At 38.1% G+C, this 25,622-nt stretch overlaps 2 protein-coding genes across 6 annotated transcripts in view; one reads left to right on the top strand and one right to left on the bottom strand.

The window, feature by feature from the left end:
- Positions 1-3,224, bottom strand: part of fah (fumarylacetoacetate hydrolase (fumarylacetoacetase)) — a 39,080-nt gene extending 35,856 nt beyond the window's left edge. For all 5 annotated transcript variants that reach the window (XM_044135924.1, XM_044135889.1, XM_044135900.1 and 2 more), the window contains exon 1: positions 3,070-3,224. In XM_044135924.1, the coding sequence (XP_043991859.1) occupies positions 3,070-3,150 (81 nt within the window). In that variant the 5' untranslated portion in view covers positions 3,151-3,224. The remainder of the gene's footprint in view (positions 1-3,069) is intronic.
- A 5,166-nt stretch (positions 3,225-8,390) lies between these two features.
- lg02h16orf87 (linkage group 02 C16orf87 homolog) lies at positions 8,391-22,409 on the top strand. The gene is made up of 4 exons (XM_044135876.1): positions 8,391-8,664; positions 10,462-10,561; positions 16,644-16,823; positions 20,358-22,409. Exons 1-4 carry the CDS (start codon positions 8,599-8,601, stop codon positions 20,474-20,476), a joined length of 465 nt encoding a protein of 154 aa, XP_043991811.1. The 5' UTR covers positions 8,391-8,598; the 3' UTR covers positions 20,477-22,409.
- Positions 22,410-25,622: the final 3,213 nt, after the last annotated feature.

Raw genomic sequence — 25,622 nt, 5'->3', positions numbered from 1 at the left:
CCAATATTCTGATGATTGAAATTCAAAACTGCTGTGGTGTTACCGTTTTATACCGGATCATTTGCAACACCGATGTTAACTGTATAAAATGAACGCTGTCTATCGTGGAAGGATTTTTATTATTATTATTTAAATGGGTTAATTTTTCAGACAGATACACAGGGATTTAAGAGCGATATTCCGTGGAATACAATGGAAGCGGGCAGCATCCAGACGGACCATAAAACACATTTTAATATAAGTTGCTGCTTTGACATAACAGCACTGTCAAAACATATGTACAAAAATCCTCAATACAATATAAAATATTTGAAAATGAGACACCAGCCAAGTGAATCACAGCAATGTCATCAGCCGGTGTTTAACTGATGCAGTGAAGCTACCATTAGCAGGACCATGGAGCTGTGCCAAGAAACTACAAACACTGAAGAGAAGGAGAGCTACCATTAGTCGTAACCAAGCATGTTACATGTTACGTGTTACATGTTACACAATACAATTTTAACAAGTTGCTCAAAGTCTAAACTGGTATTGTTGTGCATTTTAGGTGTAGAGTTTGCCTTCAAGCAAACGCCCCACAAAGGACCTAACGACCTTTTTGTAAAAAAATGGCACTGGGATTTATGATAATTTCTGCCAGCACCTCCTGCTGTCATCTGAACGCCCCCAGGGGGAGGTACCGCCTCCGTTGAGTGATTTATAAACTAACAACAGTATTTTAAAGTATATTCTCTGAGCTACAGTTACCCAGTGGAAGGACTTTTTAAACTAGTGTGATGTGCTCCATCTTTCTGGTTTTAGTCAGAGCGCTAGCAGTAGTGTTTTGGATCAACTGCAGCTGTCTTATATTTTTAGGCAGACCTGTGAAGACACTGTTGCAGTAATCAATGCGACTAAAGATAAATGCATGGATGAGTTTCTATAGATCTTGCTGAAACATTAATCCTGTAATTCTGGAAATTTTCTTCATGTGATAAAGGCTGACTTTATAACTGTCTTCATGTGGCTCTCAATGTTCAGGTCAGAGTCCATCACTACACACAAATTTCAGGCTTGATCACTGGTTTTTAGTTGTGCATTGACTCTAGATCAGTTATTCCTCTTTAGGTCCGAAGATAACTTCAGTTTTGTTTCTGTTCATCTGAAGAAAGTTTTGGCACGTTTATCTGTTCTAAGGCATTTGTTCGGTGCTTGGATAGGTTCTGAGTCACGTGGTTATATTGTTATGTATAGCTGTGTGATGGTAGCTAAACTTATTTCCTCTTATAACCTGAGGAAAAAGATTATAATGTGGGGTCCTGAGGAGTCCTGCATTTGTTTCCTAATGAAACAAAGAAATCCCTGTTCTGTATGTAAGATTCAAACCAGTTGAGTACTGAACCGAACTAGAGAGTTGGGTCCAACCTAGCTCTCCAGTCGTTCCAGTAATATGTCATGATCTACAGTGTCAAATGCTGTGCTGAGGTCCAACAGAACCAGCACTATGGTACTTCCACACCTTGTTTATGTGGATATCATTGAACACTTTGACGAAGGCAGGCTCAGTACTGTGGTGAGCCCGGAAACTAGATTGAAACACGTCAAAGCAGTTGGTTATCGTTATGAAGCTAGTTAACTGTCTACTAAACAGTTGGAGAAGTTGGAGATCAGCCTGTAATTATGCAGTAGTGGTTTGTCCAGATTGTTCTTATTCACCAGTGACTTGACTTGACACTGTTTTCAAAGAGTGAGGAAAAAACACTTAATGAGAGTGATTAGTTTACTATTTGGATCAGATCATTTGTAATGACAGGCAGAACTATTTTAAAGGAATGTGTAGGTAGGATATACAGACAGCAGGAACTTGAGCTTAATTGATTTATATATTTTTTTCTAGGCTTATATGTGAGTATTTAAAATTCAGTAATTTTTCCGCATTTGTTATGTTTGCGTATAACACTGGTACTGGATTTAGTGCGGAAGTGCAGATTAACCCTCTGATTTAAAAAAAAAATCCTCCTCAAAGACATTGGCAAATTTTTTGCAGGCTGTATTCAGGTGGTACAGTTACAGGAGGGTTGGTGAGCCTGTCAACTGTTGCAAATAAAGCTTGAGCATTGTTAATGTTTTTATTTATGATTTTTGCACAGAACATTTCATCTGCATGTTATAGTGTTGAGTGATTGTTACACAGTCTTTCTTTTTAGATCTCATAATAGATGTTAAGTTGAGTTTTACACTATTTGTGTTTGGCCCTACGGTAAAGTTGTTTTGCTGTTGTCTGTTTGTAGCCTACATTTCTCCATGGAGACTTGTTCCTACCAGACACAACCTTCACTTTAATGATTCCTGAAATTTTTTTGAATGAGTTATCTACCAACTTATCTACATCGCTACAGCTTAAGGGACACTTTCAGTTTTTATTAAAAGCGGCATAAAAAGAATAACATCATCGTGAAGCCATAAGAGATGCTGTTTAAATTCGCCATTTTTACTCGCATAATATTGCCTTAAAAGTAGAGAGGTCCTTGATAATAGTTAGTAGTTTTGGTAGTCTTGTGACTTTCTATTCCGAGTTAGACGATAACACAACAGGACAACAACTGGATGGAAATTATATGTGGGTCACAAAATGAGCCCGAAGGGAGAAGGATGCTAACATGTTGCTAGCTGGTGGTAAGTTTGCTTCAAAATGCTAATTTTGGGCATCACCAGCCATAGGTGTAAATCCCAGTGGGATTAGGGGGTTCCGGATCCCCCCAATCTTGGAAAAGTCTTGAATTGGTGTTAACACTCCTGTGACTCTGCATTGATAGGGTATAGACAATTGACAACACATTCAGCGAACTTTGAGGAAACTTCTCCAGGAAGCTTCAAACTACTGGTTTTTAGACCTCTTAAGATGGCATGGCTAGTTTTGTTTTTGTCTTCTTATATAATCAAAGTATTTTAGCTTTTCCAATGCTCCCAAAATCTGAAGGTTACATTTTCGCAGTTAATGCATTCTAACACCCCTGCATTTAGATTTAAAATAAATAATTTTTTCTTCTCTCTCTTTTAGCTATTTAATGTGGTTGAAAACAAACTTACATTGTCAGATGTGGAGAACACCCCATATGGAAGATTCTGGTAGGAGAAGTCAGAAGCTGCATTTACTCTTATGAAGGACATCTTCTGCTTGTCTCTGCTGAGCTACTCAGTTTCTTTGACTATCTGGAACACTGAGCAGTGTTAAGTGCTTCCAGAAGAGTAACTTTGGGTAAATACGCCTCCCACGGTACAACCAATCAAATGCCACAAACAGCATCCGCCCTACTCCAAGTCCTCTTGGTTAATTCATAACAGTCCTGAAATGACTAGGCAAAATTTTAAATGAAGTGAACATACTCCTCTTTGTTATCACTGGAATTCTTTTCTGTTGTCAGCAAGGACAATGAAAAACAACACACAGCATAAAAGAAAGGTGTTGAACAGAGGAAAATTCTGAAAGCTAACTATGTGCATAGTACATGCTTGGCACTTAGATTTAAAAGAAAAAATCAATGTCAAGCAAAGTAAATTAGTTTAAAAGAAATGCTTAAAAGCACAGTTGGCTCTCTTTGTGGAAATATATCTATAGAAGCAGCAGCAACACAATAAGTCAGCCTACTTGTAGTCGCTGAAAAACTCTCTAATTTGTCAGTATATATTGTAGTCGTCATCATCTGATACTGAACAATGTTTTTGCATAGGAGTCTGTCAAATACAATCGCTGCAAACTAGAATAGTAATGGCAAGAAGTTTGTATAATTTTTTATTTATTTATTTAATACACAGTATGGGCAGGTTAGGATCTGTTGAACACAAAAAGGTGTGTTCTTGGATGGAACATAATTTTTCCTTCTGAGGTGGAAAAGTGTGAAAACTGAAATTAACTTAATAGTTTTTTTTCTTTCAGATTGGAACCTAAGATTTTTAAGAGTTAATATAAGCTAATCTTATATAGGTATACACACAATTCTAATTTTTTCCAGGCCTATTTTAAAAAGGACATGATGTAGGAAACAACAGATGAGCTTACGAAAAATAGAAAAACACAATAGGACTGGCATTTTTCAGTGAGAGAAAATATGTACATATGCAAAACATAAAGGATATAGTGTTTCTTATCTCTTGTGAAAACTCATACTCCTACTTATAGCAAATTAAGCACTCTCTTGGACAAACAAAATGTTCTTCAGCTGATCAAATTTAACTGTGTAGAGATGTACGGTTCTCAAAGGACTGTGGTACAACAAACATGATCTTCTTGTGTATGATGCATTGTTCCACATTAAAGCACCCCAGTTACAGAAGTAATCAATCAATCAATCAAATTTTATTTGTATAGCACATTTCAGCAGCAAGGCATTTAAAAGTGCTTTACATCATATCAAACACAGAAACACAATGCAACACAGAATAAACAATCAAAACACAACATTAAGTCAAGTTCCATCAATAAATTTGTAATTGATTACGTTTCAAATACAATCCTACCCAGGTGGGTTTTTAGTCAAGTTTGCATCCATAAAAGGTTTACTGGTTATACTTCTACTGTGTTATATGGAACGAAATACCTTTCGCTAATTTTATGCCCACTCACGCTCATAATTACGCAGTTTAAAAGCAGCCTTTCAACGGGCTTCCGTTGAAAGGGTGCTTATGAACTTCAATACAGCAGAATATCAATACAGCAGTCTTATTAATACAAAACCATTAAATATAATAATTTTGGAAAGGGAACATCCTACTGTACAATAGGTAATTTTGCTTCATGCTCAATGCTTTTATTGAATTTTATGGTGTATTATTAGTACTTGAGTAAATCATCTCAACAGTTCTGCCTGACAGGGGAGGTGTTCCAGGCACTTCCCATTAGGAGGAGACCCAGGAGAGATTTGAGGAACAATGTTTCTCAGCTGGCCTGGGATTTCCATCTCCCTCATACTGCACGATATTTCATAGATATTGACAAAAGCAATTGTCGATATCTATCTACAATTTTTGTAGAAAGATATGGACAAAACTATCTATCGACAAAATAGATACATTTTTAAACACTGCTTTAACACTGCATGTTATAGCTTATTTCCTAGTTCAGTTGCAGAAAACATGACTACCGCAGATTTATGTAGCAGTGTTATTTCTTTTTTATTGTTGATGTGTTTTGTCATAATTTAACTAAACGTCTTTATTCTTTTCCTCTACACTGAAAAAAATACCTCTTTAGATGATCATTAAAAAAATCATGGAAAGGTTTTCCACCTGATTACTTTGCTTTATTTCAGCACCATGTAATTCTGTTACTCCTATTTAAAGCAAATGTGTTAGGTCAACTTAATTTAGTAAGGTTATTCCAATGGAAAGCAATTGTGTTGGCTCAACTTATGTTATTATTGTTATTCTATGGTTGATTCTAAATCAAATGTGTTGGCTGAACTTAATATATTATGGTTATTCTAATTTAAATAAAATGAGTTGGCTCAACTTATTTTATTATGGTTATTCTATTAGGTTTTGGCTGAACTTAATATATTATGGTTATTCCAATTTAAAGCAAATGTGTTGGGTCAATTAAATTTATTAAGGTTGATTCAACTCATTTACTATAGTTGGACCCAAAGTAATTTAAAAGAGCCAGCCCAACTAATTTGCAACTCTGTGGACCAAATAATTTACTTGACTAAGATTAATGGCAATTTAGTTGAAACCAACGTTTTTTTTTTTCTCCGAAGAGTTTTTCCGGCGCTAGTGGCTCATATTTTTTTGAGACCGTAGGCAGACAGGATGAAGACATGCTGCAAAGGTTGCCAGGAGCGGGAGTCGGAGGACTAAGGCCTCCAAACGTGCAGTGTGCACGTTTCCAGCGTGCTGCACCACCATAGCATGCTGGAAAAACCAACTTATGTTACAGTAATACTTTCACACTACTTATTAAATTGATCCAACTCATGAAAGTGAAGTTAGCTCAACAAACATGCTTCATGCTGAAAAAAAGCTATTTAATTGTGTGGAAATCCTTTCCATGATTTAATTACGTTAATTCAAAGACTTTTTTCACAGCTTTTAAATGCTGAAAGAAAGTACTGCACTGTTACAGTGCAGTTCTGAAATGCTGAAAGAAATTTAAGAACTGTTTCAGTGCAGTTATTAAATGCCAATAGTGCCCTGCAGAGAAAAACAAATATCTATAGTTTAATGTGTAACTAAAACCACTCTGAAGTCTTCCCAGGCGCAAAACAGTTATGTCTCATAATCTCTTGTGATCCCCTGATCTCGCTAGATCCTCTTCGGAAGGAAATGAATCGGACTAAATTGAATATGTTATTCAAGTTGAGATAAAAATTTTAAGAATTATAAGAATTTTAAAGAAATTTTTGCTGGATTTTTGGATCCAGCAAAAATGTTTTGTAACAGTGCACTGTACCAGTGCAGTATCCCAAGATAAGAAGCAGCTGCAGCTTCAAGGTATAGGGAAAAAGCAAGTTTTGTCTTTCACATAGTTTAACATATTCTTCCACTCTGGGGTGTGAATACTAAACCTTTAAATGAAAAGCAAACTGGTAACTACTTATGTAAGAATGATAACAAAACATAATATTTCTAACAGTGAGTTTTGATAGTTTGATATTGTCCACAGAAAAAGTTTGTGTGGGTGCCACACATTTTCACGCCATGGAAAAAGTGTGCTTATATTTACGCAAACTTTGACGCAAAGTTCCTTTTTATACATGCCGATTTGTGCATAAATTCTGGCGCCGCATATTTTTTCGCTTTATGTATAAGCCCCCTTGTCTTGATATTTTAAATTGTATTTTCTATTTCTTTTTTTAGTATCTTATTTTATTTACAGCTCTTTTGATTCTTATTTATTTGGGCTGACATTGTTTTTCTGTTATATTAGGCATGCATTAATTGTCTTCTCTGTTTGCAGTTGCTGAGGTACGGTGATGGTGCTGGTGTCGTGAGGGTGTCTTCCTCTTCTGTGTGACGTCATGGTGTTTTAAAGGGTTTTTTGTTTTGCTGTGTGTTGTGGATGCTGTTGGTCCCTTCTACTGGTAACCTCGGCTGCTTGCTGTGGGTTTTCTTCTGTTTTCTTTTATAGAGAATGGTGTTTTTAAGAGTATTTTAAAATAGAATTTAATAAATTGCTATGAGAATCCAAGTCCAACTACCTGCATATCTGAACCTGTGTACCTTTAAAAGAAGGTAATATTCCCAGAGTGGTGTTGTTGAGCTACTTATTTCTTTGGGTCCAAAATTAAAGTTGCATAATATTCCAGAGTTCCATTTAGTGTTGCCACACATGCACACCTTGATCATCTTAAAAAATAATCAAACCTGACGTGTTTGGAGTTAATCTGCTGATCCAACCCAGGTTTTTCTTTTTCAGTGAGAATAAAATTACCCTGCAGATGCATTCCATGTGCTTTGGCGCACAGACCAATGCGTTACATCTTTAAGACAAAAACTGAGGAAAACTATTTATATTCGAGTGAGGATTTCACACTCTTGTGTGTATAATGTCTGGGATAAATGCGGTTCACTTTCATTGTTTACTTTTAGACAAAATATTAAGACAGCTGTATAAGACAATATCATTTGCGCTGGACTGAGAATTTATAAGAAGAACTTAATGTTGCTACGAAGCATAAACTTATCATGCACTTTGTAGATATACCTCTTCAGTTGCTTGGTGAATAGCAAATCAACCAGTCAAATTGCAGGAACTACTTCAGGTGGAGCCTTCGAAGTAGATGATGGGCTGTATTAACAGAATGCCATGCTGGATGCTCCGTCTTTCCGCTAAGAACAGAAAAGTGTCTGTTTTCTGAAAACTAAGGTTTTATATTGTTGCTGATCATGTTCATCCCTGTATGCCTGTACCATGAACCCCTTTTTTTATTGTAATAAACATCAAAAATAATTTGCCATTGGTTTCTTTTTCCTGCTTTTTTTTCTTATAACACCAGTTGGCTGCCAACAAAGCTTAACAAGTGACAAATGTTGGTGCTTCACTAGTCCTCTAATGTGATGGGCAAGTAGGCTCAGTGAGATGGTCGATTTACCCACTGTTTGTCTATATTTCCTTGAATAATATAACCTTTATTGAACATGCTGGCAATAAAAGAGAATGAGGAAGAAATAAAATGTCATGATTCTGCTGAGATTCTTGCCATAGAACAATCATTGAATTTATTTTGTTTCATGGATATTAACTAGAAAAATGGAGCTTAAAAAGCATTGTACAGGTCGGCAATTACTATAACTAAAAAAAAAAGCATATAAAATTTTTGAAAAACATAAGATTGGAGGGGAAAAATCAATTGTTTCCTGCTAAGTTTCGGTCCCCCTTGTAGTCCAGCAGGTGGCACTACTGCACATTATAGTTGGTATTACAATTGTATTAAGACGCCAGAATAAGAAAATAAAATTGCTCATGGTCCAAGAAGCAGACGAAACCTCAGTCTAAGATAATATTTTTCAACTGTATGGGTGGGTGTTACTGCGGGATCATCAGGTCTGATCCGGTACCGGTACACGCGACTCAGAGAGGTCTGACGTCGGCTTTTCGTGTCTCTGCGGAACTGAAGGACCATGTCGACCCACAAAACAAAGAAGGTTAAAATGGCAACTAAATCCTGTCCTGAATGTGACCAACAGGTCAGTTTGTGTACAACAGAATATCTAGTTCTGATTTCTTTCTCAGCTAAAAGCAAGTTCACCAATGCTGGGGAGGAAGAAAATAATAGAAAATTTGCTCTGGATAATTACTGTATAATTCTCGAAATTGATAAACCTTTTAGGTTGTCTGATGTTTACACTTTTAAGGGATTTAAATGCAATTTAGTTAAGTAGTCTGTTGGAGAGAAGCCTGGATCCTCATCCCTTTGGGTTTCCTTACTTGTCCAGATGTTGGTGAGATGCATGCTATGCTTTTATATACAGTGAGTAACACGTTTTTCTTTTGTTCATAGCCTTCTTGCTGGCAACAGTCCAAATAATGACGCATTTCAGTTAGATTTAAAAAAATGTTACTTCGGAAAATGCATTTTATTTATGTGTTCACAGTTTCATTAGTAGAACAGCAGAAATGCAGGTCCCAAAGTGTTGCAATTCTTCTTTTCTCTTTTGTGACTGTACAGTTTTATCAACAGTGAACACTTAGTATTTGGCAGATTGTCACACCGTGTTATGCCATCAGAGAATGAAGATCAATGATAAAGGTTGTAGAAAACTTACCAACTACTGGCTCCAACCAAAAAGTGAACAATAAAGAGTTAATGTGATCCTGGGATCTCGAGAAAGTTCGATTTTGGGGCTTGACCACACCTACATGCTTTGAAACAACAAAAGATATTAACTCTTGATTGCCAATATTACTAAACAATTTCCAATTAGAAGTCTCTAATTGGAAAACTCTCAAAGGAGTATACTCAAATGTGTTGAAAAGAGACAAAAGGTGGTTTTCATCCAAAATTGGCCAATAGGGACAGAGTTCCAAGAGACTTTTTTGTAAGTCTTAAGAAGTTACATGTTTACTAAATTTTATAATCCTAGGTGAAAAAATGGTTTGGTGCTGATTGTTTTAATGCTTCTAGCAATAAGGCTAAACCCTACTGCTATTACTATTTTTAGTAATAGCAATAGGGTTTACTGTCATTAGAGTGAGCTTAGCCATGCTCTAGGCTCTAGTGATCTAGTAATATTTATGCAAATGCTGTATAAATATTTATTTAAATGTTTATTTATTTATGCAACTATTTGACATTTGGTCAAACTTAGGCTTTTCTAAGTAAAACATCACACGTCCTACTCTCAGAGCGTTCTAGTGTGATGTCAAAATTTGACCGCTAATATTTTCTTAGGGACCTGAAAAGAAAAAATCAAAGATTTTGTACCTTTGTGAATTTCTTTGTAGGACTTATAGAAATATTTATTGTATTATAACATGCTCAGAAATTCACAATTTCTACAAATTTTCATCCCCCATGCCCGAAAGTCATGCTGACTTAATTTGAAACAGATCAATTGAAACCAAAATTGCAAATTATATCCAAGATGGCTGACTTCCTGTTTGTTCTTGAAACTTTTGGGGTAAGTCTTGGGAAGTAAGCCGAACAGGGTTTTGAAAGTTGCCCTGGCACTGCTGTTGACCTATTTTTATTCTGCATTCTTTTGCGCAACACATACTGTATGTAAATTTCACTCTTGTATAAAGTTCGGTGACTTTTTGTATATGTGTGGGCCTCTAAACCGGCAATTCATTTTCAGGAAAACGAATAAATTGATACACTGGACCTTTGCAGCCCTTTCGCTGCTAAGACAAATGCATTTTCAAATTACAGTAAAAATTGTGTACCTGTTTTGCTGGTGGCATATATTTTCAATCCCTCTTGATCATCATGAAAACATCATTTAATATTAGCATTATATAAAAATATGCATTTTCTTTTACAGATTCCAGTTGCCTGCAAGTCCTGTCCATGTGGTTATGTATTTATCAGCAGAAAACTTCTAAATGCAAAACTCAGCGAATGTCCTTCACCAGCTATTACAGGTAAGGTTCACCTCACCAAACGCATGGCAAAAAGTATTCAAGCTGTTGGCTAAATATCCAGATTGAGAACGACGCAGTCTGTCTGTCTATCTCAACCTAATTTTAGTTAATAGATGAGTATTACTGTAAATACGAATTGAACCTCGTGCTGACTTGACCAGTTGCTAAGAATAAAGCAGCTTATAGAATGTTTTCGGTTTTATGGTAAAATTAAATTCAGTGTGAAATATGGAGTTCATCACAGCATCACAAGAGAAACTTTTACTGGTGGAAGGAATTTAAAACAAGCGGTGCTAGGCATATGTAGCCCAGGCTGGATATGTCGAAGATAGGGAGTGATTGTAGCCTTACTCGGCATGAGGCTGCAATCAACCTCATGGGGGAGTGAGGACAAGATGGGTAGCCATTGAGCAGTTGGTACCTCCAGCTTTATTTTGTGCCATCTGCCATAAAAAGCGAGCTTGTTAAAAAATAGCCCTTCACACAGAGGGGCTGGACTATCAACTATTGAGAAATTATTGTTATCTGGAAGCGTGGACTCTGTTTAAGTCGTAAGTGAATGGATTTAATTTTACCCAATCCCTATTGTTTGCCTGTGACATATGTAATGCACCAGCTCGAATAGGCTTACTAGAAAATGCATTCGCTACCTCCTGGGGAGTGAGGGCACAACATCCTTGCCAGCATTAAAACATCTTATACATTTCTCTTGCTTACACTTTTATTTATGGACGTCATCATCTACAGTCTATAATATCATTAAAAGGTTCAGAGCATCTGGAGACATCTCTGCAAGTAAGCAGCAAGGCCCACATTGAGTGCCCGCGACAATCAATCCCTCAGACAGCACCTCATTAAAACCCAACATCATTCTGTAACGAATATTTCCACATGTGCTCAGGAACACTTCAGCAAATCATTGTCAGTGAACAGTTTGTTTTTACATCTACAAGTTCTAGTTAAAACTCTTAATATACTAAGCGGAAGTCATATATGTCATATATCAATAACACACAAAAACGCTGCTAGCCTGATGAGTTGATGCATCAGCTCATCTGGAAACGAGTCCTGGGGTTTGATGAGTTCACACTTCAAATTGTTTTTTGAAATCATGGACGATATAGCCTCCAGCTCAAAGAGGAAAAAAACTGTCTGGATCACAGGCCATCATCTGTGATGGTGTGTCTTAGTGCCCACAGCATGGGTAACTTGCACATCTGTGCAGTCACCATTGTTGCTCCAGTACTGAAAGGTTTTGGAGAAAGATATGCTGCTATCCAAACAACCTTTTTTTCAAGGACGTACCTGCTTTTTCCAGCAAGACCAAGCCACATTTTGCACGTGTTATGACAGCGTGGCTTCATAGTAAGAGTGCCGGTATTAGACTGAAATTGCTAAGATATTGATGATATTGATCATAGAAACACCAAATGTTTCCCTGCAAATAGTCAACAGGGTCGCAAGAAACTTGAGAAAAAAAGAGGTAAATTAACTACCGTCGAAAATGTGTTTCGCATTATAATGCACAAAATACAGCAACAGCGAATCTGGACTGTTGAGCAACTGAATGCAAGCAAGAATGTGAAAGAACTTCCTCTACCAAACTTCAACCAATAGTATCCTCAATTTCAACACAGCTTTTGGGTCTTGTTAAAAGAAAAGGTGATGTACCACAGTGGTAAACAAGGCCTTGTCCAAACGTCATTAAAATGTGTAGCAGGCATCAAAATCCAAATGAGTGAATATTTGCAAAAAAAACAAATTTATCTATTTGAAAAGGACATATCTTGTGGAATTAAAATTTAGAATTTGTCACTCTACACATGTAACAGGAGATTAGTCAGAAAATGTGGCACAGCAATTAGCCATGTCTCAGAGATAATAAAAATCTATCCCTAACAGTCCCAAACATTGCGATTTCCAGTGAGTTGTAGTTCCAAATCATCCATTTTATGCACCCAACATTTGAGAGATACAGAAATCGGAAGAGGTGTCTTGTTTGGTTGTTTTCTCAGCCTTAACACAACACCGAACCTGCAGCCCTGTTTCTGCTTCCTCCATCTCCTCTGTTTGCACTGTCTCCTAGACCCAACTACAATCCACAGATAGCCTGGTGATCTTGCTATGTCATCGGGGATGTTGTGCTTATGATGAAATTTGCTTGAAACAGATATATAATGTTTGTTGTACAAACATTCACTACACAAATAAAAATTACAAAAAAAAAAAGATCTTTGCTGCTCATTCTGATTCCGATCACCCATGAGGGCCAATCACTGCTGCTCATCTGGATTGGTTGTTAATTTTTCCTTTAGGTATAAATGCTACTATGTGATCTGACAAAAATTTTAAATTGATCTAGTAATAAGTTAACATAGTTTAGACATAAAACATGCAAAATATTTGCAGGCACAATGCAGCAGCTATTCTGTCAAAAGGCCAATTGAAAAACCTGCAATTAGTAGAACAATATTTAACAGTAAGGTTCTCAGTACACTGTTTTACATGAGTCAAAAAGAATCTGCCTATATCAAATAATGTCAAGAAAAAAGGAAGCATTCATTCAAAGTCAAATGCAGGCTGCATCAATATAAGCAATTCTGAGTTACTAAATCAAAACTTCCTGAGACAAAACCAGGAAAGGATAAAAGTGAGTGTAGCTCATACCGCCCCATTTCGATCTTGAACATTGATTACAAAATATTTACTTCAATCATTGTCAGTAGACTAGAAAATATTATCCCCGAACTGATTGATACAGACCAGACAGGATTTATCAAAAATAGACGTACACAGGATAATGTGAGGCGAGCGTTACACCTGTGCGACATTATGAGCAGAAATAATTTGAAATCTTTAGCAATCAGTTTCGATGCTGAAAAAGCCTTTGATTCTGTACGATGGGAATACTTATATTTGGTTCTGGAGCGTTTTGGTTTTAATAATACAATCATAAACTGTTTAAAATCATTATACAGTTTGCCAGTAGCCCGGATCAAAATGAATGGAGGCCTTTCAGGCACAATTCCTCTGGAACTAGGTTGCAGACAAGGATGTCCTCTGAGCCCAATCCTCTTTGCACTTTTTATAGAACCACTTGCTCAAAGATTAGGGAAGACCCAGAAATGAAGGGAATCATATTTAAGGGATGAGAATACAAATTATGTCTATACGCTGATGATGTCCTGGTGACCTTATCTGACCCACATGCCAGTCTGTCTAACCTCATGTCCTGCCTCCACCTATTTGGACTTCATTCAGGTTATAAATTAAATATTGGACAAACTCAGACCCTGTGCTGTAACTACTCACCCTGAGAGGAAATAAGTATCTGGTTCAAATTTAATTGGAAAACAAGAACCATGAAATATTTAGGTGTTAATATTACTAAAAATGTAAACAAAATATGCAAAGCAAATTATGGTACTATGACTAATAAAGATAAATATAACCTGGACAAATGGGCTCCCCTGATGCTCGATTTGTACAGCCGAATAGAAATCATAAAAATGATCATTTTACCTCCACTGTTATTCCTTTTTCAATCTTTACCAATAGAAATTCCTACCAAGCAGTTTAACGAGTGGAACCGGACCATCTCCAGGTTTACATGGCAGAAACCAAGGGTACGCTATAAAACGTTACAATTACCAAGAGATATAGGAGGAATGTCACTCCCATGTTTGGAAAATTATTACAGAGCAGCACAACTGCAATTTGCGGTTACTGGTGTGAAGAGGGGTATGAAGCAAAATGGAAAGAACTAGAATTAAGTCAAATTGATATCCCCCTGCAGGCCCTGCTGGGGGATAAACACCTCAAGACTAAATATGCAGATGAGTTGTGTGTTGCCACAAAAGTCCCTCTCAATATCTGGTTTAGAGAGTTCCAAAACCCACTTTTAGAAAGGAAAACTAGGTTATTAAGATGGATGGAGCACGATAGGGATTTTGTACGAGCACAACTTGACTCAAAATTCAATCAACTAACCAGAAAAGGCTTGACATCAAACTGCATGATTTCTTCTGGTACTGATCTGGAAAGTTTTCAACAACTGCAGGAAAAATTTGACCTTGACAAACGAGACTTTTTCAGATACTTGCAGCTCAGGCACCACTTTAATAAGAACATTAAAATGTTTGAAAAAAATGATCAGGACCTCATTAATATCTTTATTGATGCTTATAAAGGTAAATCTTATAAGAAGAGGCTGTCCGGACTATATGTGTGCTTAGAAAATAATAAACAAAACATCTACATAATATATTAAAAACACATGGGAAAGAGAGGCTAAAATAACGCTGACGGAGGATGAGTGGCTAAACATTTGCCAAACGAACTCCACCACCACTAGCTCAGGACACTGGAGGGAATTTTCGTGGAAGAATATTGTTAGGTTTTTTATAACCCCCAGAAGAACATTTTCTCAGACCGGCAGAGCTGGATCTGGGCATTGTTGGAGACGATGTAACAATGTGATGGCTGACCGCTTTCATATTTTCTGGGGCTGCCCATTGATTCATTCCTACTGGCGGAAGGTAGCCGAAGAGATAAGAGCAATTCTTGGTTTCGAAATTGAGTACAATTTTAAAATTATATATCTAAGTAATTTACCAAATGAACTCAACACTCAAAATAAGCACCTTCTGAAAATACTACTGATAGCAGGAAAGAAATCAATAACAAGAAGGTGGCTTAGCGGGAGCCCACCGACGTTGTGTGACTGGTCAGCCTCTGTTGAAGAAATATGTGAAATGGAAATGCTTACCTTCTCTGCAAGTCTCCAGGAAAACAAAATCTAAAAACATTGGTTGAAATGGTTAATATATTCGAAAGTAAATTGAGTATTGATAAATTCATTATTCGGGGTGCTGTATGGTTTGGCAGGACTTGGTAATTTTGCAAAGAAACTCTCACCTGTTTGACTCTTCATGGAACTCTACATACATTGTAACCTGTTCTCCTAAAATCTGTCTGTTTCAGTTTAAATTTTTTGTGATGTATTGCCGCCTCCCCATCCACTTGGTGACCTCTCTGTTCTGATTGCTGTTCACTGTACTTGTGATTTTTTTTTCTTTTTCTCCTTTTTTGTGTTGGTGTTATTTTGCCATGTATAAAAATTTCATCAAAAATAAAGTATAAAAAAAAAAGAAAGAAAGAAACTTCCTGAGAGCGTTACTAGCTAATTAATGTTGGTTCTAATTGGTTGTTTCTGACCAAGCTGAGTAATTCCTGAGAATGCCGGGAGGAGGCAGAGGAGATAAATTTTTTTATTTTTTATTTTCCAGAGATTATCTGTCTCGTGTTAGGGCATAATGAAAGTTTTAATTCATATGTAAAATCGTAAGTTTGTTTAAATTGTATGCTGCAGCTTTAAGCAGACTTTCACTGCCAGGTAGAGCAGAAACGGCGCTCCGTCTGTAAAATATTACTACTCAATCGCGTAGCATCAGTTCAACATCAGTAGCAGAACCAGCGTCTTCCATTGCTGGTTCATTTACTTAAATCATTTTTTGGGTTATTTGCTCCTCCGAGTGAGTGTTGATAGGTGTGTGCTGCTTTTAATGCAGTCTGATCTCTCCGGATGTCTTTTTTTCCTTTCAGTGAGCCTTGATGTAGCCAAACTCAGTCATGGGTTTGTTTTTTAAATGTCATATTAGACTCGTTGTGTTGATGCATTTTGACGAGGTAATTTTCCATCGCAATACGCTAACTTCCCCATTCACTCTTAGTGTTGAAGTTCCACATGACATTGCTTAGGATTTCTTGCTGCCCGCTTGCGCAGTGTGAAGGAAAAAGGACATCAGCTCCACATGGAGGCTGTGAAGTGAAATACAGGTGATCGGTTTGTGTGATCAGCAACACAAGACCGTGATCGGCGATCACTGATCATACACTTTTTCACGGAAATCGGCCAATTATGATCAGTGGCTGATCGATTAGCACACCTCTAATAAATATATCACTTCTAAGTGAAATGCATTTATTTATGTCTCTTCAAGTTTTTTAAAATATAATGTCCTATTAAAATATAAAATTACACTTTTTGTACATCCTTACTGGTCATGTGTTTTTGTTTCAGACAAACTGGACTTCAAGCGCAGAAGAACAGAGCGCATTCGCAGAGAGAGGATTGGCTCTCCTCTCACCAGTGACTCAGAAAACCACAGAAGATCCCGAGCCAACAGTCAGTCAGATACCATCCGTAGAGGCCGTGGTCGCCCAAAGACTGTGGGCCTGAAGAAACAGGAAGAAGAGAAGGGTAAATCCTTGCAATTAACATCTATCCAGACAATCAATAGTTTTTATTAAAAAAAAACTCAAAAGTTTTGGGTCCAGAGTTTGAGTGACATATCCAGAATTAACTCAGTTAGCACATTTTAACTAGACTTATTAAAATGTGCAGAGGTCTATGAATACATAGAGAATATTGTAAATTTTCAAGTTTCAAGAATTATTAAATCCATTTTGAATTTTATCTTGGGCCCAAATTGGGCTAATAGGAGTAACTTGTTTGTATTGTGAAATGTTTTGGTGTTGCAAATCAAACTGTTTTTAAATGTTGCAATATTGTTGCAACAAAATGTTTAATATTTATTGGATATTATTTAGACTAATGAAATGAATGTTTCACTGCTATGGTGATGGCATGTGAACATATAGTAACGTAATAAGACCGGGGAATTTGGTAAGACCTGTGAGAAAACTAATGCGAAAGCGGGCGGCACAATCCGAGATATTTACAGGAAAATAATAATACAGCAGTACGATGAGAAAGGGGTTTAAAAAATCGGCAGTTTCTCGGCCAAAGCAGAAAACTTGACAGTGAGACGTTGTTGTCAGTTGCTATGTCAACGTGTCTGTGTGTAGTTTGGCCAATACAGAGATCGCGAAAGAGGTGGTTTTGAATTGTACTTCAACGGTTTTTCCCTTTGCTGTCGAGCACAGCACAAAATTAATAATACCTACATTTCCAAGTTTTATTGAGTTAGTGGAATTATTCTACTGCGGCAGCGCAGCTACGGATGGCATGTAAAAGGAATAGTCTTTTTGCCCTCCAGTATTATCCGCATGCGCGAAATTTCCATATGTGAACAATAACCTGCAGGGGGTCTATTATTGTAAAACTGATTATGCACATCACTAGTGGTCACTAATGATGAAACAGCACAAGTTCATATCAGTTCAGCACCACGGATACCGATCAGATTATTTTTGATCAATTTCAGCTGAGAGCCTGGAGCAGCTAGCAACTGCTGAAGCTAGGTTTATTGTTGACGCATTGAAAAAGGTATGCAGCAGCGCGCGTTAGGACGAATATGCAGTGATTCGTGCACCGCCACCTCTTGATCTTTGTAACTGGGGGCGGATTGCTCGCACTGCCCTTCACACAAACTGGACAATCTGGAAGATGCTCATGCAGGTGGTTCCAATGTAGGCCTTAACTACAGCCATACTGCTGTCTTGGCTCTATTGTGCTCAAGGTGAATGTTAGGTTCAAACAACCTAAAATATTCAAACACCACACAAATAAGAGAAAGACAAGAGAGTTTAGATTTACATTCTAAAGCTAACAAAGAAGATATATATATATATATATATATGTATGTATATATATATATATATAGAATAATTCCATTAACTCAATCAAACGTGGACATGGATATTAATTTTGTGTTGTGCTCCACTGCAAAGAGAAAAACCATAAAAGTACATCTCAAAACCACTTCTTTCTCATTCTTTATCAGTGCAGCTACGAGCAGGCACGTTGCCATAACAACTGACAACAACACAACAACAAAAAATCTCACACAAAAGGCTTATTGTTTATTTTTTGATTATTAATAAGGGATTGTGAGCGCCCCCTGCCATGAGGCAAGAGAACTGCCTGCCTCACCTCAAATCTGTTCTCTGCCATTTATGATCGCTCCTCAACACACGAATCACGTTACACATACAATTGGTGACAAAAAAACAATGTACATTATATACATAAGCTAAAATATGTAAAATCAGTTCATATATTAAATGTTTTACTGGCTATGTACAGACAGGAGGAGCATGCTCACGTAGAGTGGCAGCCAGTGCAATTAGCGAGAGGTTGTGCAATCCAAGCTGAGGCTCAACTTGCTGCTGCCTCACCAGCTGCGCTTCCAAGAATTTGAATGGAAAATTGCAAAAATTCTGTGATTTTGAAGAAAAAAAAATGCTCAAACTGAAAAATAGGGTGGCAGACCTCTCCTTGGGCTGCCACCTTATTGTGGTGGAGGGGTTTGAGTTCAAATTACCCACCCTTTTTGAAGTCCTTAGAGGGGAACTGTAGAGTGCAACTCCTGGGGACATCCTTGTTCTGCTGTGAGACTTCAACACTCACTTGGGCAATGACGGTGAGACCTGGAGGAATGTGGTTGGGAGGAACGCCCCCCCCCCCCCCGCCCCCCCAATCTGAACTTGAGTGGTGTTCTGTTGTTGGACTTCTGTGCTCGTCACGGATTGTCCATAACGAACACCATATAAGGGTGTCCACACGACCATTTGGCACCAAGACACCCTAGGCCGCAGTCCCAAGATCGACTTTGTCATTATTTAATCGAATCTGCAACCGTATGTCTTGGACACTCGGGTGAAGAGCAGTGCGGAGCTGTCCACTGACCACTACCTGGTGGTGAGTTGGCTCAGGTGGTGGGGGAGGATGCTGGTCAGACCTGGGAGGCCCAAACGTGTTGTGAGGATCTGCTGGGAATGTCTGGCGGAATCCTCTGTGAGACAGAGCTTTAACTCCCATCTCTGGCAGAACTTCAGACATGTTCTGGGGCAGTTTTCCTGGTTTGGCAGACTGGTGTGATGGTTCCCTGTTCAAAAAGGGGGACTGGAGGGTGTGCTCCAATTATAGGGGAATCACACTCTTAAGGAGAGGAGTGTCCTCTCCAGGACACTCCTCTCCAGGGGTCCTGGAGAGGAGTGTCCGTCGGATAGTCGAACTCTGGATACAGGAAGAGCACTGTGGTTTTCGTCCTGGTTGTAGAACACTGGACCAGCTCCACACCCTCAGCAGGGTCCTGGAGGGTGCATGGGAGTTCACCCAACTGGTCTACATGTGTTTTGTGGACATGGAGATGGCATTCGACCGTGTCCCTCCGGGAGCCCTGTGGGGATTCTCCAGGAGTATGGGGTACAGTGCCCTTTGATACGGGCTGTCAGGTTCCTGTACGACCAGTGTCAGAGTCTGGTCCACATTGCCGGCAGTAAGTCAGGCTCATTTCCGGTGGGAGTTGGACTCCGCCAGGGCTGCCCTTTTGTCACCGACTCTGTTCACCTTGGTATTCCCCTGGAGGAGTTGGAACAAGTGGCTGGGGAGAGGGAAGTCTGGGCTTCCCTTCTGAAGCTGCTACTCCCGCAACCCGACCCCGGGTAAGCGGAAGAAAATGGATGGATGGATGGATGGATGAAAAATAAATACTTCATAATACCACATGGTGAAAATAGCAATCTAAATTGTTTTATTATTTTATATTATTTTTCCATGATGACAGGTGAGGCTCTGCTGCCTCACCTGCCTCTCCTGATATATGTACACTGATATATGTATATATAAAATTGTATGTCAAGTGAAAATACTGCTTTTTCTGCTGTGGCCCCAATGACCTAGAATTTGACTGATCTAAGAAAGTTTCCTTTTTTTATTGTTTCTAGTCTGCATTTGTCCCTAAAATTAAATAGCTGTCATGAGTTGATTGAAAGTTTGGAATCTTATATATTAAAAATATTTTAATATGTTGTGTTTTTGTATTCACAGAAAAACAAGAAAAAGAAGTGGACGTATATGCCAGTCTTTCTGATGAAAAGGCATTTGTCTTTTCTGTGGCCTTGGCTGAGATCAACCGCAAGATCCTGAGTCAGAGACTTATCCTATAGATTAAGACCAAAGAGTAGATTAGAACAAGAGTTGACTTAGGCTTGCGTCACATTGAAGTCATCTTTAAATAGTGGATACTTGATTAGGATGAAAAGGGCAAGATTCGACTTAAACTTTTCACAAATGTTTGACCCTCAACAATGACTTAAAACATGACTTCTGAAAATCTCTGGACCTTCATAGATGCGAAAATCATTTTTCAGGTCATAATGGTTTGTGAAATAACCAAAGACTGCACACCTGGCTGGAGTACATGCTTTTCCTGCAAAAGGGATCTTCAAAAAATAAGCAGAGTTAGATTTTTTTATGGACAACAGTATACATGTGATTTAAATATGAATGTTGTAATGGCTTTGATTATTGTTGATATGCTAGTAGTAAAGGATCATTAACCTTTCATTTGCTGAATTTTAGATCCAATTCTGTATAAAACAATTTTTTGCTGAAAATCAGATGCTCAGTAGTGTTAATTTGAATATAGAACACGAAAGAAAGTGTATGTTTGGCTCTGGTATAGATTAGTGACTTGAACATATTATGAATACAAATCTTCAGTTGTAATGTAATTGAAATGAATCACAGAATATATGTTTAAACAAACATTGCTTTTTTATCATAACTGTATTTTTAATGCATAAAACGTATTTTAAAAAACCTGTCAGCCCAGTCCTACTGCTTGCAAGCCAGAAAAGTAGGCCTCCTTACACCTGGATTTTCCCTTGGGTCTCCTCCTGGTGGGACGTGCCCGGAACACCTCACCAGGATGTTCAGGAGGCCACCTCAACTGACTCCTCTCGATGTGAAGGAGCAGCAGCTCTACTTTGAGTCCTTCCCGGATGACTGAGCTTCTCACCCTATCTCTAAGGGAGAGCCCAGACACCCTATGGAGAAAACTCATTTCAGCCACTTGTATCCGTGACCTTGTTCTTTCAGAACAAAGTTTTTGTTTATGGCCATAGATGAGGGTGGGACCGTAGGTCGACTGGTAAATCAAGAGCTTTGATTTTTAACTCAGCTCTCTCTTCATCATGACAGACTGGTACAGTGCCCACTTCAGTACAGATGCTGCGTCAATCCATCTATCAATCTCCCTCTCCATTTTTCCCTCATTCTTGAACAAGATCCTGAAACACTTAAACTCCTCCACTTGGGGCAGGACATCCTCCCTAACCTGAAGAAAGCACTCTACCCTTTTCCGGCTCAAGATCCTGGCCTCTGATGTGGAGACAATGAACCTCCTCCCGGCCGCTTCACACTCAGCTGCAAACTGCTCGAGTGAAAGCTGATGAATGATGAATGATCTGATGAAGCCAGCAACATAATCTGCAAAAAGCAGATACATGATCCAAAGGCCGCCAAAATGAACACCTTGGCTGGTCCTAGAAATTTTGTCCATCAAAGTAATGAACAGAATCACTGACAAAGGGAAGCTTTGGCAGAGAAAACTCTCACCGGAAATAAGCCTGTTGGTGGCAATGCGGACCAGTTTCTGACACTGATCATACAGGGACCTAACAGCCCATCTCAAAGGGCCCGATATTCCATACTCCTGGACTAACTCCACAGGACTCACCGAGAGACACAGTCGAACACCTTCTCCAAGTCCACAAAACACATGGAGACTGAATGGGCGAACTCCCATGCACCCTCCAGGACTCTGCTGATGGTGTAGAGTTGGTCCAGTATTCCAGGACGAAGACGAAAACCACACTGCTCTTTCTGAATCTGAGATTCATTCGACTGTCCGATGGACCCTCCTCTCCAGGACTCCTGAATAGACCTTACCACTGAGGCTTAGAGGAAACCATGATTAGTTACAAAAATAGACCTAATTTGGGAAATATGTATTTTAGATGTAAAAGCAATACAGTAATAATACTGTAGGTTATTTAGTTTTTATAAATTTTAATAAAATATTTTCACAAGAATGTTGCTATGTTGTTCACGCTGCAATGCTTTTTGGGTAACGTGTTATGGTCCAACTGCCTGGCTCCTCTAGCCTAAACAGTGCAGTAACCCGGTTACTTGGCTGACAGGAGCCACCAGGGGATTCCAGGTAGATTCCAGGTAGATTCCAGATAGATTCCATGTAGATTCCAGAGATGCGCATCGCAGCAGCTGTTCATGCAGAGCCGGTAATATGGGGCCTTCCTCCGGAATCCGTCCTACTAAGAACCTCAGCATCACTAACATGTTTAAATATCGATAAGTTGAATCTGTGAGAGGGAGACCAGGTTTATTGGCAGAGTTTAAAATTAATCACTGATTATTGGTTATTTGCTGTGATGTATTTGTGAACAAAACCAATTCAGACACAAAGATTACACCATATTGTAGCCATGGTAACATAATCAAACTATCAAGATGATTCTTTAAACTTTTACAAAGTAAACGTCCTAATTAAATCCTAAATGTACTATTTTTTTCTATGCTGAATGCATTAAATAAAATGCAATAACAATGTCATTCTCTATAAATTATGCTACAGGTTTAGATCTATGATATGTGTTAAAATTAAACCATTTCTAGGGGCCCCTGAGTGTCTGGAGGCCCCGGGATGTCCGGAGGCCCTTGAACGGTCCCTACCAGCAACTACTGAGTTTTCTTTGCCTTGATATTCCAGTCTTATGACTCTAGGTCTTAGAGGTGCTAACATCAAACTATTATATGCCCCTTTGAGCTCTTTAGATCTATAAATCAGTCTGCAGATAGGTTGTTCTAGAGGTTAGATAGATATTACTAGAGCTTAATTAGCAAAATGGCAGCAATTTTGCTTATTTCATAACTTTATAACCGGGACCTTCTCTCCTCTTATCTGTTTAACAGCTACAGTCTCAGATCAGATCAGCCTCCAGTATTGTCAGTAGCAGAAACAGAAACTTTATACCTGTTGGGGAAAATATAGACTAGATTTCCTTTGCATGTCCCCGCATGATGGCAATAATATAGTAGGATCCAATTAGATTCTTGATTAATATGGTTTGTTGCTATGCTGTTGAACAGAGTTTTTATTGGACGTGCCCCTTTTTAAATTTTAGCCCATGCCCCTCCACAGGTCTCTGCAGGCCCTGTTCAAAACTCAAAATTTTGAATTGGTTCCAGCTTCAAACAACCAGAACTACTGTTTTTCAGCATTTTAATGCGGTACCAAAGCAAATAAGGTTGAGAATTGACTGTGGTGCTGAAAATACACATATTGCCCGTTTTTCACTTATTTCGCTGAGATAAAGCGTTTTTGGACACTATCATTTAAAAAGCTTAAAACTAGAAATTTTGACTTGGATCCAGCTTCAAACAACCAAATCTCCTGCTTCTCAGTATTTCTATGCTTTACCAAAGCAAATAAGGCTGAAAATTGATTGTGGTGCTGAAAATTCACATATTTTCCGTTTTCACTTCTCTCACTGAGATAACATTAAAAAAAGCTTAAAACTCAAAATTTTGACTGGGCAATTCGACATTCAACGTGGAAATGCTGAGAAGCAGTAGATCTGGTTGTTTGAAGCTGGAACCAAGTCCAAATTTTGAGTTTTAGGTTGTTTGAAGCTGGAACCAAGTCCAAATTTTGAGTTTTAAGCTTTTTTTAATGTTAGTGACCAAAAACGCTTTATCTTAGCGAGAGAAGCCAAAAACGGACAGTAGGGCCTATGTGAAATTTCAGCACCACAATCAAATTTCAGCATAATTTGCTTTGGCACAACGTGGAAATGCTGAGAAGCAGTAAATCTGGTTGTTTGAAACTGGAACCAGTTCAAAATTTTGAGTTTTAAGCTTTTTTTTACTGTTAGTGACCAAAAACGCTTTATCTCAGCGAGAGAAGCCAAAAACGGACAGTTTGTGAAATTTCAGCACCACAATCAAATGTCAGCATAATTTGCTTTAGTACAACGTGGAAATGCTGACAAGCAGTAGATCTGGTTGTTTGAAGCTGGAACCAAGTCCAAATTTTGAGTTTTAAGCTTTTTTACTTTTAGAGACCAAAAGCGCTTTGTGAGAGAAGCCAAAAACGGACAGTTTGTGAAATTTCAGCACCACAATCAAATTTCAGCATAATTTGCTTTAGTAAAACGTGGAAATGCTGAGAAGCAGTAGATCTGGTTGTTTGAAGCTGGAACCAAGTCAAAATTTTGAGTTTTAAGCTTTATTACTGTTAGTGACCAAAAACGCTTTATCTCAGCGAGAGAAGCCAGAAATGGACAGTTTGTGAAATTTCAGCACCACAATCAAATTTCAGCATAATTTGCTTTAGTACAACGTGGAAATGCTGAGAAGTAGTAAATCTGGTTGTTTGAAGCTGGAACCAAGTCCAAATTTTGAGTTTTAGGTTGTTTGAAGCTGGAACCAAGTCCAGATTTTGAATTTTAAGCTTTTTTACTGTTAGTCACCAAAAACGCTTTATCTCAGCGAGAGAAGCCAAAAACGGACAGTTTGTGAAATTTCAGCACCACAATCAAATTTCAGCATAATTTGCTTTAGTAAAACGTGGAAATGCTGAGAAGCAGTAAATCCGGTTGTTTGAAGCTTGAACCAAGTCCAAATTTTGAGTTTTAAGCTTTTTTACTTTTAGTGACCAAAAGCGCTTTGCGAGAGAAGCCAAAAACGGATGTATGTGAAATTTCAGCACCACAATCAATTTTCAGCATAATTTGCTTTAGTAAAACGTGGAAATGCTGAGAAGCAGTAAATCTGGTTGTTTGAAGCTTGAACCAAGTCCAAATTTTGAGTTTTAAGCTTTTTTTAATTTCAGAAATTTCAGCACCACAATCAATGGACAGTTTGTGAAATTTCAGCACCACAATCAAATTTCAGCATAATTTGCTTAATATAACTTGGAAATGCTGAAAAACAGTAAATCTGGTTGTTTGAAGCTGGAACCAGTTCAATATTTTGAGTTTTAAGCTTTTTTACTGTTAGTGACCAAAAACGCTTTATCTCAGCGAGAGAAGCCAAAAATGGACAGTTTGTGAAATTTCAGCACCACAATCAAATTTCAGCATAATTTGCTTAATATAACTGGGAAATGCTGAGAAACAGTAAATCTGGTTGTTTGAAGCTGGAACCAAGTCCAAATTGTGAGTTTTAGGTTGTTTGAAGCTGGAACAAAGTCCAAATTTTGAGTTTTAAGCATTTTTACTGTTATTGACT

This window comes from Gambusia affinis, linkage group LG02 (genome assembly GCF_019740435.1).
Source record: "Gambusia affinis linkage group LG02, SWU_Gaff_1.0, whole genome shotgun sequence".
NCBI lineage: Eukaryota > Metazoa > Chordata > Actinopteri > Cyprinodontiformes > Poeciliidae > Gambusia > Gambusia affinis.
This window is presented reverse-complemented; position numbering and strand designations above follow the sequence as displayed.

Coding starts and splice junctions, on each gene's coding strand:
- lg02h16orf87 (XM_044135876.1), top strand. CDS start 8,599: ATGTCGACCCACAAAACAAAGAAGGTTAAAATGGCAACTAAATCCTGT. Junction 10,562..16,643: donor TCCTTCACCAGCTATTACAG/GTAAGGTTCACC, acceptor TTTTTGTTTCAG/ACAAACTGGACTTCAAGCGC. Junction 16,824..20,357: donor GAAACAGGAAGAAGAGAAGG/GTAAATCCTTGC, acceptor TTGTATTCACAG/AAAAACAAGAAAAAGAAGTG.